Here is a 17,563-nt window from a genome sequence, read left to right as displayed (position 1 = left end):
GGGTGCATACATTGTAATAGGCACGCGCGCCACTTTCATAAAGCTTCCCGCTCTTAGCGGGGAGTTTCTTGGCTCGCGCGTCGCATCTGTGATGCTCGCGGCATGAGCCAGAGAACTGTTTGAAACTGCATGGGCAGCGCTTATGGGTGGGTTTACTGAGCTTACAGCTCTCAGAGGCGCGGGCGCGCGCTGAGCAACTTTGTTGAGTGCCGAGTGCAGGGGTGCGTGTGAGATTACAGGCACGCGCGCTATCTCCGTAATGCTCGCAGCCACTGACATGCGTTGGATGCAGCGTCAATGGAAAAGCTGTCATCCTTTTCACCGTCGTCCCCTGACGCGCCGAACGAGACGAGACCCACCGCTCTGTTGGAGGGGTGCTGGTCCGCCTGCGTGAAATGGACTGGCGGCAGAGAGTTCTCGGGTAGTGGTGAAGCATGCGGGGACTGGCCCGGCGTGACGTCACTGAAGTCCGCGTGCTCTGGCGGCCTCTGTGAGCGGCGCTTTTTCTTGCGTGGCTCGAACAGAGGGGACAGCAGCACGGTGGTAGCAGGCTCGTTCGCGGCGAAGGCGGTGAAGCGAGCGCGCAGCTCGGTGAGGCCCAGGGAGTCACATTTGGGGCATCCGCCTCGAGTGAGAGTAGCTTCTGCGTGGTCGGGTCCCAGGCAGCGAGTGCAGATAACGTGACGGTCCCCGTCAGGAAGAAGGCCTCTGCACGAGGCGCAGGTGGAAGGCATTTGGAACAACGCCTCGAAAATTGCTCTTTTACTAAATACAAAAAGCGTTGCAGAGGCGAACACTTGCAAAGTAGCTTAGCAAAAGGATATCAGGGTGATGCGCGCCGGATGGCGTAGCAGAAGGCTTTGAAGGCGGCTGAAGGCGCCGGCGTCCTCGTAGCAGTCCTGCTGTAGGCTTGTCGACGGCGGGCGAAAAGACTCCAATAATCCGGAGGATCAGCGAAGAGAAGGTCTTTGCTGAAGGAGATTAAATCTAAAGAACTCTCATGACGGGGCGCCTAATATATAGCCCTAGCCACGCCCATCTTGGCGGGCTCTGAGCACGCGAGCGCGAAGCGCGCGCCCATTGGTCGCGCGTTCAGAGTCGCCCCGCCATTGGTTCGAGCAAGTTGCCGCAGCACAGCCAATGACCGAGCTGTCTCGCTCATTGCTGTCTGCAGCATAGGTCTCAGATCAATTTGTATATAAAAATTGTAAATAATTTGTCACTCTAGGCCTTTGTATGAAACGCATAAGGATTGCATGATGTGATTGTTTTTCAGTTGCCATCATCTCACAATTTAAATGTTTAGATTTTCAAACCATTTTCAGTCCCCATTGCTTATTGATTCTTTAAATATATATCTAAAAAATAAATAAGCTAATTTTATTGGAATTTTGTGAAACCAATAACTTTAATGTTAGTTGGCTCAATGCTAGTTGCCACTTCCATAATAAACAGGGTTTAAAACCCTGGCCAATAGGCTGAAGAAAACCCAAAAACATTTTATGTGGGTGTTTGTTGGCACCGTGTGAACTAGCCTGGATCCAATATAGTTTGTTTAAAGTTTGGTTTTTGACTTTGTGGTGTGACAAAAACCCTATTTTGGGGGAATATCAAGAAATATTTACATTTTAATGAACATGTTAGCAAAATAACTTTGGATGTTGTGTGCAATTTCTTCCAAAATCAAAATGCATGAAATTTTGCATGAACTTGTATTTTATGTATTTCGTGTACACACATTGCAGCACATTTTAATATAACAAATTCACAAAACACACAGACATATCAGATCATATGCATTTTTTATTAGTTACTAGACAAATCTAGTGGACATTTTTATAAGAATATCATTTCCTTATAAAATGTTTCAGTTCTTGTTTCTGTCCACTGTCTTTCCCATTGTTCATTCTTCAGCCTCTTTTCCCTGTAAACAAATACAATTAAAAATCAAGCACATAGGCTAAATGTAATGAAATAAGTATTAGGCCATTTCATATTGTGGAGTTGATGTACAATACTTATGTACAACTAATGTAGCTTTGTACATGTGACTTTATTTACTAGCTGTAATTACCTTTCCAAATTCACGGCTTTTAACTCTCAGCTTGTTGACCTGGGATTCAGCAATATCAGCTCTCTCCTGAGCCTCGTCTAGCTCATGCTGCACCTTCCTGTACCTGGACATGTGAGTGTTGGCCATTTCCTCCTGTGAATGGAATAACACCTGGTAAAGCCTCATAATATCTTAATATTAAAACTAATTTACTATAACCAATTTAGACTAATATTTTGAAGCATTTCTAATGTAATGTATAATGTATGTGTAGTGGATATATTTGTCTATATAGTAAGCAAGTCTCTGTAGTCAACAGGCTAACACTCAGATCACTCACAGACTCTTCACTCTGTCTCTTGTAGGACTTGACTTTCAGTTGAAGTTTGTCCACAAGGTCTTGCAGTCTGAAAATATTCTTCTTATCTTCTTCAGCCTGTGTCAGAAAAAATATTAAAAGGAATCTCGATTTAACTGTTTTCTAACCATATGTGAATTTGTTGGACAAATTACCTGATAAGCGAGTTCCTTCACTCTTCTTTCATATTTGCGAACACCTTTCACGGCATCAGCACCACGTCTCTGTTCTGCTTCAACTTCGCTTTCCAGCTCACGAACCTGAAACACAGGAAACAATAATAGGCATTATGCCTGACCTTATTCTAGAGTTAAAATACATGTATTTAGACTCATGAATGTGGATTAGGCATAGCACACATCTATAGAAACATACCCTGGCCTCCAGTTTCTGGAGCTGCTTCTTTCCCCCCTTCATGGCCAGATTTTCAGCCTCGTCCAGACGGTGCTGCAGGTCTTTAACTGTAATCTCCAGGTTCTTCTTCATCCTCTCAAGATGAGCACTTGTGTCCTGTTCTTTCTTGAGCTCCTCTGCCATCATGGCAGCCTGGAATCATTTTTATTCATTTTTATTTTTTATTGATCAAGAAGGAGAACATTAAGACTGCAGCTTCAACAATATCAAGGTATGTTCAGCTTATCCTTAGACTTATCCTTCAAATAATGTTGCAATTAGAACTCAATCGATGAACATGTATTCAGTTAGTGTAAATTTTAACTTACATCAGTAATTGCTTTCTTGGCCTTCTCCTCAGCATTCCGTGCTTCCTGGACTAAATCGTCCATCTCACCTTGAATCTGAATAAGATCTGCTTCAAGCTTCTTCTTGGTGTTGATAAGACTAGTATTCTGAAGAAATGTTAAAATAATTTTATGGATGGATAATTTATTTTAAGTTATGTCCATATGTTGTTTAATAAATAGAGTTGATGCTTTATAACAAATCATTCCTCTTACTTGAGAGTGCAAGAGCGTCACTCGTTCACTGGCATCTACCAGTTCCTGCTCGGCCACTTTGCGGCCTCTCTCTGTTTGCTCCAAAGCAACTCTCAGCTCTTCAATTTCTGCCAGCATCAGGTTGTTCCTGCGTTCCACCATGGCGACCTGTTCTTTCATGTCTTCCAGACTTCGTAAAGCCTCATCAAGATGTAGTTGAGCATCCTGAAGCAATTAAGAGGCAATTAGATCTTTCAGTTAGTCAGACGAAGATACAGCCTCTATAATATAACAAACCTTAAACTGTCCCTGGACGTTCCTGAGCTGTTTCTGAGCTTCAGCAGCCTGGCGATTTGCATGGCTCAACTGAACTTCCATCTCATTGAGGTCTCCTTCCATCTTCTTCTTGATTCTCAGAGCATCATTTCTGCTTCTGATTTCAGCATCCAGAGTGGTCTGCATGGATTCAATCACTCTCTGGCTGTTTCGCTTGATCTGTTCAATCTCCTCATCCTTCTCAGCCAATCTCCGATCTATCTCTCCCTTCACTTGGGTCAGCTCCAGCTGTATACGAAGAATCTTGGATTCTTCATGCTCCAGGGTCGCCTAAAAATAAGGATGGTTTCAAAGTTTGTGTTAGCTTGAACTTTGAATATAATGGGCATTTTAAAAAGTTAGCATACCTCAGCTTCTTCAAGAGCTGTTTGGATTTCAGATTTTTCAGACTCAGCTGTTTTCTTCCCTTTTTCCAGCTCATGAATAGTCTTTCCAGTCTCACCAAGCTGCTCAGTTAAATCTGAGATCTCCTCTGTAGATATGAAAGTACACAACAGATTTAACATATTCATCATCAAATAATTTTATAGAGAAAGTCTAACAAGGAAAAGAACCGGTAACTGACAATTCTGCAGTAAACTACTTTACATACGCTGAAGGTTTTTGTTTTCCCTCTTTAGAGTCTCCAGATGGTCCAAAGTCTCCTCATAAGAATTTTTCATTTTGAAAATTTCTGTGCTAAGAGAGCGAGCCTCTTTTTGGGCTCCTTCCAATTCTGCCTGGCTTTCTTCATACTTCTGCTTCCATTCTGCCAAGACCTTTACAATAAAAATCAAAGATTAAACTGGAGTAACTAATTCCATCAAATTGTATAGCAAGTCTCCTGTGGTGAGGTGCATCAAAACAAAGGTTTTTGAAATATTTTGCACAAAATTAGTTGCTTTACCTTATCAAAGTTCCTTTGCTTCTTGTCAAGGTTGGCAGCCAGTGCATTAGCTCTCTCCACATCAATCATAAGATCCTCAACCTCACCTTGCAGTCTGTGCTTGGTCTTTTCCAAGGAGCCACATTTAGCATTCACAGCCTCAATGCACTCCTCTGCTTCCTGCAGACGCTGGGCAAGCTTTTTCCTGAGATCAACAACAAAATGTACGTCACTAATACCACTTAATTTCTTGTTGCTAGAACATTAAATAGGTGATTTAATTTACTTTGCTTCCTCAAGTTCTTCAGTACGCTGAATGGCATCAGTCTCATATTTGGTTCTCCACTGAGCTACTTCACTGTTGGCCTTAGACATGCCACGCTGGAGCTCAGTTTTGGCCTCCTGTTCCTCCTCGAACTGCTCTCTGAGCAGGTCACAGTCATGGCGGGAAGATTGAACAGCATGGGCCAGGGCATTTTTGGCCTTTTAAACAATAAATGTTCTAGAGTTATTAAATTAAACTTCATTAGGTTAATTTCCTAAGATAATTCAGACAGACTCATCACCTTGACTTCCTCCTCAAGCTGCCTCTTCATCTCTTCAATTTGCTGCGTGTAAGCCTGTTTGCTTCGAGTAAGTTGAGAAACTAAAGCTTCTTTTTCTTCTAGTTGACGTCCCATTTCACCTAAAATGGATGATAGTCAATAACTGCAGGCTTTGCAGCTGTGCTATATTTTGTTTTAACCATTGTCACTCCCATTGCACATGGTTATCTCTTGCTACCAAACTATTTACCATTTTCTGTCTGGAGTCTTGCTTTTTGGGCACCAAAGTCATTCACCTGGCGTAGATGTTCGTCATTCTTTGTCTTTAATTCGTTCACCTGATCCTCCAGTGTACGACACATCTTTTCAAGGTTTGCCTGCCACACAAGAATATAATTTTTTTTAATGGAGTAGGGTTTACAACAATACACTATTGTATAATGTTTCATAAATGATAAGGTAATCAATAACTTGCCTTTGATTTGGCAACATGCTCCATACTGCTCGACAGGTCATCAGTTTCCATTTTAAGCTCACTCTTCTCTTTTTCCAGCTTCTGTTTTACACGCTGGAGGTTATCAATCTGTTCTCCCAGCTCTGCCACACTGTCGGCCTGCTTCTTGCGAAGACTTGCAGCTGTGGCTTCATGCTGCAAGGTGGACTCCTCTAGATCACGTCGCAGTTTATGTAACTCTGCCTCACGTTTCTTGTTCATCTCAATCTGGGTAGTGGTGGCACCACCTGCTTCTTCAAGCCTCTCACTGATCTCCTCAAGTTCCCTAGAGAGATCAGTCCTCTGCTTTTCAACCTTAGCACGGGCAGCACGTTCTGCCTCTATTTCCTCCTCCAGCTCTTCAATACGAGCCTGTGGTAGCATAAGAACTATGATAAGTTACATTTATTTACAAGGGGCAACAACAAAATCACAACAGCACTTTGAGCGACCTGAAGTTCTTTTATCTTCTTTTGAAGCTGAATACCAAGAGATTGCTCATCCTCGATCTTGCTCAGAAGTTGACTTGTCTCAAAGTCTTTCCTGTTTGAAAATACAAAGGTTTTATTAAGATTGTTTCTAATTATTTTGAAAGATAATTTTTATCATAATGTTATGTATTGGTCCCTCACTTCTTTAGCCTTTCTTCTATTTGTTGCTTGTCATTCTCCAGGTCCATTATGGATTCCTGAGCTAGTTTGAGGTCACCCTCAAGCTTTCTCTTGGCTCTCTCCAGGTCCATGCGAAGTTTCTTCTCAAGCTCCAAAGATCCCTCTAGCTGTTTTTGAGGAATGTAAAGAATATAAGTGAGCATTATTTGTTCTAAATACTACTTTCATGGTTGACCTTCTGCGAGAAATTTGCTAGTAACTACTAGATAGACTATTACTAATTTGTTGGTGTTCAAACTCACATCATCCACTTGCTGCTCAAGCTTTGCTTTGGCTTTAGTTAGAGTATTGACTTTGTCTTCCTCTGCTTGGAGATCATCAAGAGTCTGTTGATGTGCCTCTTGGAGGGCTTTCTTCTCCTTAGTCAGCTTGATAATAACTTCATCTTGAGATGCCATTTCCTCAGTAAGATTTTTAACCTAGGAGTCAGGCATGTTAGAATGACTGCAACCCTTGCTAAAATATCAAGATAACCAGTGCCTTATTCTCAAGATATTAACCTTGTTCTCAGTGGCATGTTTCTCCTTCTCTACTTTGGCCAAAGTGAGCTCTAAATCATCAATGTCTTTCTTCAGCTCAGAGCACTCATCCTCAAGTTTTCTCTTCTTTGCTGTCAGTTCTGCATTGATTTCCTCTTCATCCTCCAGTCTCTCACTTGTTTCTTTAAGTTTTGCCTCGAGCTGAATCTTGCTTTTGATAAGACCCTCACATCTTTCCTCAGCATCAGATAGATTCTCACATTCCTACAATGAAATCATATATATGATAAGGTCTAGTTACCACAGTAATAATAATGGGAAGAAGTAGAAAAAACTCACAGATGCCACTTGTAACTGCAGGTCATTTTTCTCCTGTAGCAGAGAAACCATTTTCTCTTCCAGCTCCTTCTTCTTGGCAAGTGCCTTTGCCAAATCCCCCTTCATTTTTTCAAAGTTCTCTTTCATGGCTGCCATTTCCTTCTCAGTCTCTGCACTCTTCAACAGAGGCTTGATCTTAAAATACAGCTTCATCCATGGCCAGTGTTTTACATTCATGAATGAGCGGATGTTGTACTGGATGGAATAGATGGACTCTCTGTTTTTAAAACAAATAGAAAAGGTCTGAACCAGTGTATGAATAAGATGAGCAAAGGAATCTACTGAATAATTCCAGCAGTGCTGGATGATGACACTAGCTTTAAACACAATACCTTCTCTCCATCATTTTGATAAACTCTCTCCTCATAAGGAAGCCCTTGCACAAGGCCTGAGTCATGGTCACAAGAATTGCAAGTTTTTCATCTCGCATCTCCTCAAGTAAACCCAAAAGGCCAGATTTGAAAAACACCTGAAATTTGGTTTTGACATTGTTAATGGCAGTGATATTCATCAAAAGTCATTTGTTTGGTCTCGTGTCCTTCCTAACCTTGGTGTGTCCAAACTTGTACTGGGTGTGATCCACATCAATGGAGGTAAGAAGTTTCTCTGAAGCCTTCTTGTTGTCAATGAACTGACCCTCAGGGATGACACTAGCATTTAGTACCTTGTATCTGAAAGAGAAGACATTTTAGCGATAAGTCAAAGCAAATGTGATAATTTTAGCCTGTTTCCGACCCATATTGGGTACATACAGTGAGTTTAAATTCTTCTGTGAGAAAATAATATTTGAAAATGAAGGTACTAAGAGATAAGAAGCCTAATGGGGTATATATTTTAGTTTGCTAAAGACTATATTGAAATATTCTTTAACACACACCGAAATTATGCATAATGTACATAATTACCTCTGCTTAAAGTCACCATAGAGGATTCTGCTTGGGAAACCCTTTCTGCAGATTCTGATTCCCTCCAGCACACCATTACACCTCAACTGGTGGATGACCAGAAAGTTCTCCATAAGACCTAAAAACAAACAGTTTCAAATAGTCAATGAAATTAGTCTTGTACAGTATTTAGACAAGCTTCTCATGTCGTTTTAACATTGGATCTCCCCTCTAAAATATCTTATAGTTGTTCAGAGGAAGGAGCTTTGCATAAAAATAATTCACCTGGAGTCTTTGACTCATTTGGAATCAAGCAACGCACAAAATGTGGATGAGTACTTCTCAGATTAGTCATCAGCTTGCCCAAGTTCTCCTGTTGGTTAAAGAATAAATAAAGAAGTCATCAGCTAGTATGCTCTTGTTTTGTATAAAATATTATAGAGCAAAATGGGATCATAGTGTTACCCGGAACATAGCAGACACAGTCTGGAAGGAGCCACCCTTCTTTTTCCCACCTTTTTTGCCAGCACCTCCACCATCGGCTGTTGGTAAATCATAGTAATAAGGGAACCTCTAGTAAACAATATATTCTACAGAAAACTAAAAGAAATGTAACCTAAGATTTCAATCAGAAATATGTGTATTTGTTTTGCAGACCTTCAGTGGACGCATGAGAAACATATAGGTGAGCCAAGAGTTTAACTGAAGACTTTTGGTACAACTGAACCACAGAGTCATTTAGAGGGTCCTTGTTCTTATCCAGCCATCCTGAAATATTGTAATCCACAGTCCCAGCATAGTGCACCAAAGAGAAGTGGGCCTCAGGCTTGCCTTTGACAGGTTTGGGTTTCTGGAAAGATGCAGTTTTGCCAAGATGCTGATCATAAAGTTTGTTCTTGAAGGTAGCGTCTGTTGCCTTGGGGAACATACACTCTTCCTCAAGGATGGAGAAAATGCCCATTGGCTACAAGAAAGAAAACAGTTTTGAGAGATTGTAAGACAAGGAATTTAAATGGAGCAGGCATGTTAAAATGAAAAACTCAGAGACTGAGATTCGTTACCTTCTCAATAAGCTCAATGCAGGCAGCCAAGTCCATACCAAAGTCAATGAACTCCCACTGAATGCCCTCTTTCTTGTATTCCTCTTGTTCCAGCACAAACATGTGGTGGTTGAAAAACTGTTGCAGTTTCTCATTTGTGAAATTAATGCACAGCTGCTCCAGGCTGTTGTACTACAGTGAACATGAAGACATTCAGTCCATAAAGTTTAATATACTGTGCTCAAATGCATACTCTCATCTCCTATACTTACATCAAAGATTTCAAACCCAGCAATGTCAAGCACTCCAATGAAGAACTGTCTTGGCTGTTTGGTGTCCAACATCTCATTGATTCGAACAACCATCCACAAAAACATCTTCTCATAGATTGACTTGCACAGAGCCATGGCTGAATTATACACCTAGTTTATTCAAATAAATAAATCATTACATGTCATTAACATCAGTCTGCCAAAGCAACTGAAAATGGAGTACCATTTTACCAAAAAAAGCATTTTCACAAACAAGTTCTAATATTTAATGATTCAGTTTATATAAAGGTTAGCATACCTGAGGAACAGTTTGTCCCTTGGTCACATATTCATTCCCGACCTTCACTCTTGGGAAACACAAAGCTTTCAGCATGTCAGCAGAGTTTATTCCGATGAGGTATGCAATTTTATCAGCCACTGGAAAATAAATAAATAATACAAAAAGACTCTATGTATCTATATTGTAACCATGTATCCATGTTACTCTCTGAACCACTGCACTATATTAGCTGAGCTTGAATGGAAGTTACACAAACCCTCATTGCCATCAGGCTCAGCCTGCTCCTCCCTCTGCTTCTGTTTAAACTTCATATTTCCATGATGCATCACAGCTCCTGTCAGCTTGTAGATGCCTATTTTTTCCTCAGCACTGAAGCCCAAGATGTCAATGGCTGTCTTTAAGTCAAAAACAATCAAATGTCTCTTGTCATAGACATTATAATTTAATTTGTTAATTTAATAGACACAATTATACATTTATAAGTTGGGCATAAAATACTACATGTCAGATATATTCATGATATATGGGACATAACAACATAAAAGTCTTTTTGACAATTTTTGTAAATTAAAAGGCAAAAGGGCAATACTTAAACATTTGATTGTCGCTTACATCAGTTGCAATGAACTCTTCCACATCATTGATGCTCTTGACTGTAATCTCACCATGACTGATCATGGGATAATCGTATGGGTTGGTGGTGATCAAAAGAGCCTCTGTAGGAAGATGGAATGGAAACTAATGCAATATGCAATGTATTTTAACTAACTACATTAAAAACAAATGTAAGGGACAAATGATTATATAATATACACTCACTGCGCACTTCATTAGGAACACCTGTACACCTACATATTCATGCGATTATCTAATCAGACAATTGTGTGGCAACAGTGCAATGCATAAAATCATCCAGATACAGGTCAGGAGCTTCAATTAATGTTCAAATCAACCATCAGAATGGGGATTTTTTTTATCTCGTTAATATCGACCGTGGCATGATTGTTGGTGTCCAGACGGGCTGGTTTGAGAATTTTTGTAACAGCTGATCTCCTGGGATATCAGTCTGCTCAACAGTCTCTAGAGTTTACTCAAAATTGTGCCACAAATAAAAAGACACCCTGTGAGTGGCAGTTCTGAGGAAAACAAATGCCTTGTTGATGAGAGAGGTCAACAGAGCATGGCCAGACTGGTTCGAGCTGACAGAAAGGCTACGGTAACTCTGATAACTACTCCGTACAATTGTAGTGAGCAGAATAGCATCTCAGAGTGCACAACACGTCGAACATTAAGGTGGATAGGCTACAGCAGCAGAAGACCATGTCGGGCAATTTATTAGGACCATAGTGTTCCTAATAAAGTGTTCAGTGAGTGTAGTTTACCAGAATGTCAGATAATAAATAATCTATAATACTAAAATACAGGTGAAACTCGAAAAATTAGAATATCGTGCAAAAGTTCATTAATTTCAGTAATTCAACTTAAAATGTGAAACTAATATATTATATAGACTCATTACAAGCAAAGTAAGATATTTCAAGCCTTTATTTGAAATAATTTTGATGATTATGGCTTAACTGGCGACCTGTCCAGGGTGTCCCCCGCCTTTCGCCCAATGTTAGCTGGGATAGGCTCCAGCCCCACGCGACCCTGTACACAGGATAAGCGGTTGACGATGGATGGATGGATGGATGGATGGATTATGGCTTACAGCTTATGAAAACCCCAAATTCAGAATCACAGAAAATTAGAATATTGTGAAAAGGTTCAGTATTGTAGGCTCAAAGTGTCACACTCTAATCAGCTAAACACCTGCAAAGGGTTCCTGAGCCTTTAAATGGTCTCTCAGTCTGGTTCAGTTGAATTCACAATCATGGGGAAGACTGCTGACCTGACAGTTGTGCAGAAAACCATCATTGACACCCTCCACAAGGAGGGAAAGCCTCAAAAGGTAATTGCAAAAGAAGTTGGATGTTCTCAAAGTGCTGTATCAAAGCACATTAATAGAAAGTTAAGTGGAAGGGAAAAGTGTGGAAGAAAAAGGTGCACAAGCAGCAGGGATGACCGTAGCCTGGAGAGGATTGTCAGGAAAAGGCCATTCAAATGTGTGGGGAGCTTCACAAGGAGTGGACTGAGGCTGGAGTTACTGCATCAAGAGCCACCACACACAGACGGGTCCTGGACATGGGCTTCAAATGTCAAACGTCTTACCCGGGCTAAAGAAAAAAAGAACTGGTCTGTTGCTCAGTGGTCCAAAGTCCTCTTTTCTGATGAGAGCAAATTTTGCATCTCATTTGGAAACCAAGGTCCCAGAGTCTGGAGGAAGAATGGAGAGGCACACAATCCAAGATGCTTGAAGTCCAGTGTGAAGTTTCCTCAGTCGGTGTTGGTTTGGGGAGCCATGTCATCGGCTGGTGTTAGTCCACTGTGCTTTATTAAGTCCAGAGTCAACGCAGCTGTCTACCGGGACATTTTAGAGCACTTCATGCTTCCTTCAGCAGACAAGCTTTATGGAGATGCTGACTTCATTTTCCAGCAGGACTTGGCACCTGCCCACACTGCCAAAAGTACCAAAACCTGGTTCAATGACCATTACTGTGCTTGATTGGCCAGCAAACTCGCCTGACCTGAACCCCATAGAGAATCTATGGGACATTGCCAAGAGAAAGATGAGAGACATGAGACCAAACAATGCAGAAGAGCTGAAGGCCGCTATTGAAGCATCTTGGTCCTCCATAACACCTCAGCAGTGCCACAGGCTGATAGCATCCATGCCACGCCGCATTGAGGCAGTAATTAATGCAAAAGGGGCCCAAACCAAGTTCTGACTACATATGCATGATTATACTTTTCAGAGGGCTGACATTTCTGTATTTAAAATCCTTTTTTTATATATATATATAGATTTCATGTAATATTCTAATTTTCTGAGATTCTGAATTTGGGGTTTTCATAAGCTGTAAGCCATAATCATCAAACTTATATAAAATAAAGGCTTGAAATATCTTACTTTGCTTGTAATGAGTCTATATAATATATTAGTTTCACCTTTTAAGTTGAATTACTTAAATTAATGAACTTTTGCACGATATTCTAATTTTTCGAGTTTCACCTGTATAATGCTGATAAATTTTATACCCAGCAGTTCTGGCTTATGGCCAGTGCAGAGCTGGTAGAAGATGTGGTAGCTCCTCTCAGCAGACAGCTGGTAAGTTACCCTGGATTTTTCCAGGAGATCTATTGAACAATCACATGGTTATCATAAGGATCAAATAAGTGTCTGTATCAATCAGTTGACATCTGAAAGAAAGAAGGACTCACAAGTTTCAATATCAGCTGAGGCCAACTTTCCAGTGGATGCAAAATGGATTCGGATGAATTTACCCTATAGGGTTTGACCACAGATTTATTAGATCATTATTTGACATTGCAGAATCAGCTAACAAAGTATAACATGGCATTTGGCTTAGTACTTACAAAACGAGAGGAGTTATCATTCCTCACAGTCTTGGCATTTCCATAGGCTTCCAGCAAGGGGTTGGCTGCAATGATTTGATCCTCCAGCGAACCCTAATGTGTAGAGAATATGTTTTAATGTAACAGTCAAGTAAGATCTCTACTTCCCTCATGACAAGAAAAACTTGCTTATGTCTATACCTTGCAAAATACACCCACTGAGCACTTTATTATGAACACCTGTATGCCTAGTTATTCATGTGAATATCTAATCAGCCAATCATGTGGCAGCAGTGCAATGAATACAATCATGCAGAATGGTCAGAAGCTTCAGTTATTGTTCACATCAACTGACTTAATGGGGAAAAATGGTGATCTCAGTGATTTCAAACATGGCATGATTGTTGGTGCCAGACAGGCTGGTTTGAATATTTCTGTAACTGCTCATCTCTTGGGATTTTCATGCACAACAGTCTCTGGTTTACTCAGAATGGTGCCAAAAAAAAAAAAAAAAACATCCAGTGAGCTGCAGTTTTGCAGACAAAAACGATTTGTTGATGAAAGAAGTCAATGGAGAATGGCCAGACGGATTCAAGCCGACAGAAAGGCTACAGTATCTCAGATAACCACTGTAGTGAGCAGAATAGCTTCTCACAATGCACAACACATCGAACCTTGAGGTGAATGGGCTACAATAGCAGAAGACCACATCGAGCACTTTATTAGGACCATATTGTTCCTAATAAAGTGCTCAGTGAGTGTATAAATTTGATTGTTACCCTGACAATATCAAGTAATCAATCAATGCATCAATTTCATTAAGCACATATTTATTACATTTGCCTTTACCTAAATATCTAAATTTCATATATTATACAATTGTTATTGCAAATACCTTCATTTTTCCAGGAACATGCTCTGGCTTCTTCTGTCCAGATACAGCGATTGTCGCAAAGTACTGGATGACACGTTTGGTGTTTACAGTCTTTCCTGCACCAGATTCTCCACTGAAAACATAATATAATATAATATAATATGCATCAGACTTTCATTGTTTTGTCAAGCAATAATGTAATTGTGTGAGCGAGAGATACATACGTAATCAGGATAGACTGATTCTCACGATCTACAAGAGAGTAGAAAGACATTTATTATTTTTACAATCTTTCAAAATCTTTTCAAAAGTTTTTTTCATACCAGTGAGCATGAACTGATAGGCGTTGTCAGAGATGGAGAAGATGTGAGGTGGGGCTTCAATCCTTTTTTTGCCCCTGTAGGCTGACACAACTGCAGCATCGTACACCGGGAGCCACTTATATGGATTCACAGTGACACAGAAGAGCCCAGAGTAGGTCTGAAAGAGAGCATTATTTTTTACATTACTCTTATATAGACAGTTCATTACTGTTTAGTTAAAATAAAATCAGTATAATGTGTTTGACACAGGTTAATATTTTTCACTTACGTATATCATCCATGCTGCATAACGCTCTTTGAGGTTGTACAGCACAGCAGGTTCATTGAGGTGGGTCATCATGGCCATGTCCTCAATCTTATCAAACTTAGGGGGGTTCATTGGGTGAATATCATCTTCATTCACTGTGATGGTCTGGAGGGAAAGTCATTTAAAAGTTTTAAATGAAGCAATTCTGATCTCAAACTTACTTGGCAAATTTTATCTGATTATTTTGTACCCACTTTGCCACACAGAGTTTGCACGGTGGCTTTGCCACCTTCCCGACTCTTGAGAACGCTTTTGAGGTACATTTCCTTGGGTTCGGTAACAAAGTATGCAGTTTTAGCATCAAAAGGCATATTTTGTGCCTCCAGCCTCTCCTTCTCTGGCTTGCGAAGGTAAATGGCAGCTGGGCCAAAACACTCCATCGCTGGGTCCGTGCTCATGGTGGCACTCTTCCAGAAAAACACCCAATACTCTTTGTAACTATTTGTAGACAGCTCATCAACAGACATTGTTAATGTGTGACACTGACCTCTCATAATGTGCTAGAATAAAGTGTAAGATAGCCATGTACTTACTCTACTTGTTTGAAAAACGTACCCAATGTCAAACTTTCTAAATTTTGGAGTAACTTTATTCAATGTTGTATTACTCGAGACCGGGCTCGGTCCAAGACCATATTTTCATGGTCTTGGTTATGCCATGGACTCATGAGCATTTAGATTCAGTTTTGACTCGGATTTGAACAAGTGTGGACTCGGACTTAACCCCGAGACCAGACGAGTCCCTTTACAAAAAAATATACAGTGGAAGCTTTGACTTATCTGACAAACATTTTTTGACTGACAATATCAGCGATTATGACGTGTCATGTAATGAGTACTTTTCAAGTTTTAATAAAATTGTAAGGAGTAAAAAGATTTATTTGAAAATGTAATTGAGTAAAAGTACAAGTATTCCCTTTAAATTGCACTTGAGTAAAGGACAAATCCCTCAAAATAATTCTTAAGTGCTTACTTGACTTATAATGGAATATAGTAGTGCAATTGAGAAATTTGTTAACAAATTGAATGTAAAGGTTTATATTAAATTTCTGCAAGAACATTGTCATATTAAATACAAAATGGTCAGGTTTTTATGCCATTTTAGTTACGGTACAGTAATACTATATTTTGTAAAACAGAAATATTTAATTGTCTTGAATGGAATATAATAGTATGCAGAAGCTGGTTGTTTGTATTGCCATGATTGGCCATTTTGAACCTTTAATTTGAGTTTTTCACTGACATATTGTTAACACTGACATATCTTAATTGGAATACAACTGTGTTTACTTAACCTTGGATGTGGCATTCATTTCATTTTCATTCCTGACTGGTGATAGTTTCAACAACATAAGCTTAAGAAAATAATATATGAGGTATATTTGAGCCTATATGAGTCAATAGTCGTTTAAACTTTAACTATACATTTAACAAATGTATTAAGAGTCTTGTACTCAACCCTCTTCTGCTCTCGGTCTTGACTCAAACTAGACCTCCTCTGGTCTTGGACTGGACTTGGACTCAGATGAGCTGGTCTCGACTACAACACTGACTTTATTGACTAATAACTTGGTGGTTGAGAATGTATTTATTTATTTGTTACGAAACAGAATGTGATAAAAAAAAAATATATAATTTTTTACAAGCTATATGAGGAATGTCAGTTCTTAAAATTGTTTAGTAACTACATTTTTTTGTTAAAGATGCACCCATGCTTACCTTTGTCTTACACCGACTCTAGGGAACTGGTCTTGATGTTCTAATTCGCCACCTCTGTATATTCTTTACAAAAACAATGCATTATATTTCAACTGAAACTAACCCCAAAAATAAAATTATGTACATCAAGTTAAAGTAATATCTTAAAGTTCAAGCATAGTTTTCTCTGAGAAGCACAACATTATAATAAGTAACCAAAAAGTCTAAAGAGATTTGAACAGAAAGAGGGAAAATAGAAACGTGCATAGAACAAGTCTGCTTTTTGGGTTGAAGTTAAGACACTCACCTTATCTGGTAGTTGTGAGCCTTGTGAGAGTCTAAGCCAGTTTCTTATATAGGGGTGGACGCGCCCTGTCAGCATCTCATTTTGGGGCTTCAAAAAATGTTTGTCCACTGACATCTGTCCTTTTAAGTATCATCACTGTATTATTTTTATCTCTTGATATATTGAAGACACTTCCAAAGGAGTCTCAATACAGAATAGATAAGAGCTTTTCTGGCTCATTTTCACCATTTAAATGTATTTTGTGACTAAATAAAATACATTTGTTAACATATATATATATATATATATATATATATATATATATATATATATATATATATATAATGAAATGATTATTAACTGTTATAAATTACTTGTCCTTGTTTACTAGAGTTTTGGGTTGGCATACAAATTATATCGGCAATTTCATTGTTATGGGTAAAAATTAATCCAGGTACAGAAATTAATTCTAATAATACTGCCCAATGATCCCACAATGGTTATAAACAGTTTATTACAAACTCAGTAGAAATGGAAAAAGTGGAGCAAATTAGTAACCCCAATGTTAAGATCAGTACCCTAATTAGTTGTAAACCCATGTTTTGAATGTCTTCCGGCAATTTAAGGCTTGGTTGTGGAGAGGAAAGCAAATGTCACTGGTATAAAGTTGCAGGAGCCCTACAAGTTTGTCATGTTATTAAGAAATTAGATATACCTTTTATAAATTGGTATACCTTTATCCTTCCAGCTTCAAGAAACAAGGGGGGATGCCAAAAGATCATGCATTTCCTAAGAACAGCTGAGGCTCACCAAATTCTCCAAGGGATGCAACAAAGTCCAAGGTGGTGACAAAGTCCTTGATGTCAACAGTCCAACTTGAGTCATTGTGTGCTTTTAGCCAAGTCTTGTCACACCACGAGTGCTAAGAAAATGTGTAAATGGGAACCTTAATTTACTTTTAAAATTGTTGTACAAATCATTGTTCATTTATTTATGTACTTTATAAAAGTGTTTGGAATTTTAACAGAAAA

The 17,563-nt window shown here is 39.4% G+C and overlaps 1 protein-coding gene across 1 annotated transcript; it reads right to left on the bottom strand.

Annotated features, from left to right (window-relative positions):
- Positions 1–1,785: 1,785 nt before the first annotated feature.
- On the bottom strand, positions 1,786–16,573 carry myhb (myosin, heavy chain b). The gene is made up of 41 exons (XM_052129642.1): positions 16,554–16,573; positions 16,268–16,330; positions 14,744–14,956; positions 14,511–14,654; positions 14,243–14,399; positions 14,144–14,171; positions 13,941–14,052; positions 13,067–13,159; positions 12,911–12,974; positions 12,728–12,826; positions 10,202–10,305; positions 9,846–9,984; positions 9,608–9,726; positions 9,310–9,459; positions 9,059–9,229; positions 8,655–8,961; positions 8,463–8,539; positions 8,283–8,370; positions 8,019–8,136; positions 7,661–7,784; positions 7,446–7,582; positions 7,075–7,330; positions 6,757–6,999; positions 6,499–6,675; positions 6,218–6,363; positions 6,038–6,128; positions 5,568–5,957; positions 5,343–5,469; positions 5,114–5,232; positions 4,834–5,030; positions 4,569–4,752; positions 4,275–4,440; positions 4,030–4,154; positions 3,644–3,952; positions 3,368–3,571; positions 3,134–3,259; positions 2,787–2,957; positions 2,567–2,671; positions 2,394–2,489; positions 2,075–2,206; positions 1,786–1,924 (listed from the first exon to the last, which is right to left on the bottom strand). The coding sequence occupies exons 3-41, from the start codon at positions 14,945–14,947 to the stop codon at positions 1,904–1,906; spliced, it is 5,820 nt and encodes a 1,939-aa protein (XP_051985602.1). The 5' UTR covers positions 14,948–14,956; positions 16,268–16,330; positions 16,554–16,573; the 3' UTR covers positions 1,786–1,903.
- Between the last annotated feature and the right edge of the window lie 990 nt (positions 16,574–17,563).

The sequence above is a fragment of the Xyrauchen texanus genome, chromosome 7, assembly GCF_025860055.1.
Source record: "Xyrauchen texanus isolate HMW12.3.18 chromosome 7, RBS_HiC_50CHRs, whole genome shotgun sequence".
Classification (NCBI taxonomy): Eukaryota; Metazoa; Chordata; class Actinopteri; order Cypriniformes; family Catostomidae; genus Xyrauchen; species Xyrauchen texanus.
The sequence above is the reverse complement of the archived record's forward strand: the minus strand, read 5'-3'. Positions and strand labels throughout refer to the sequence as shown.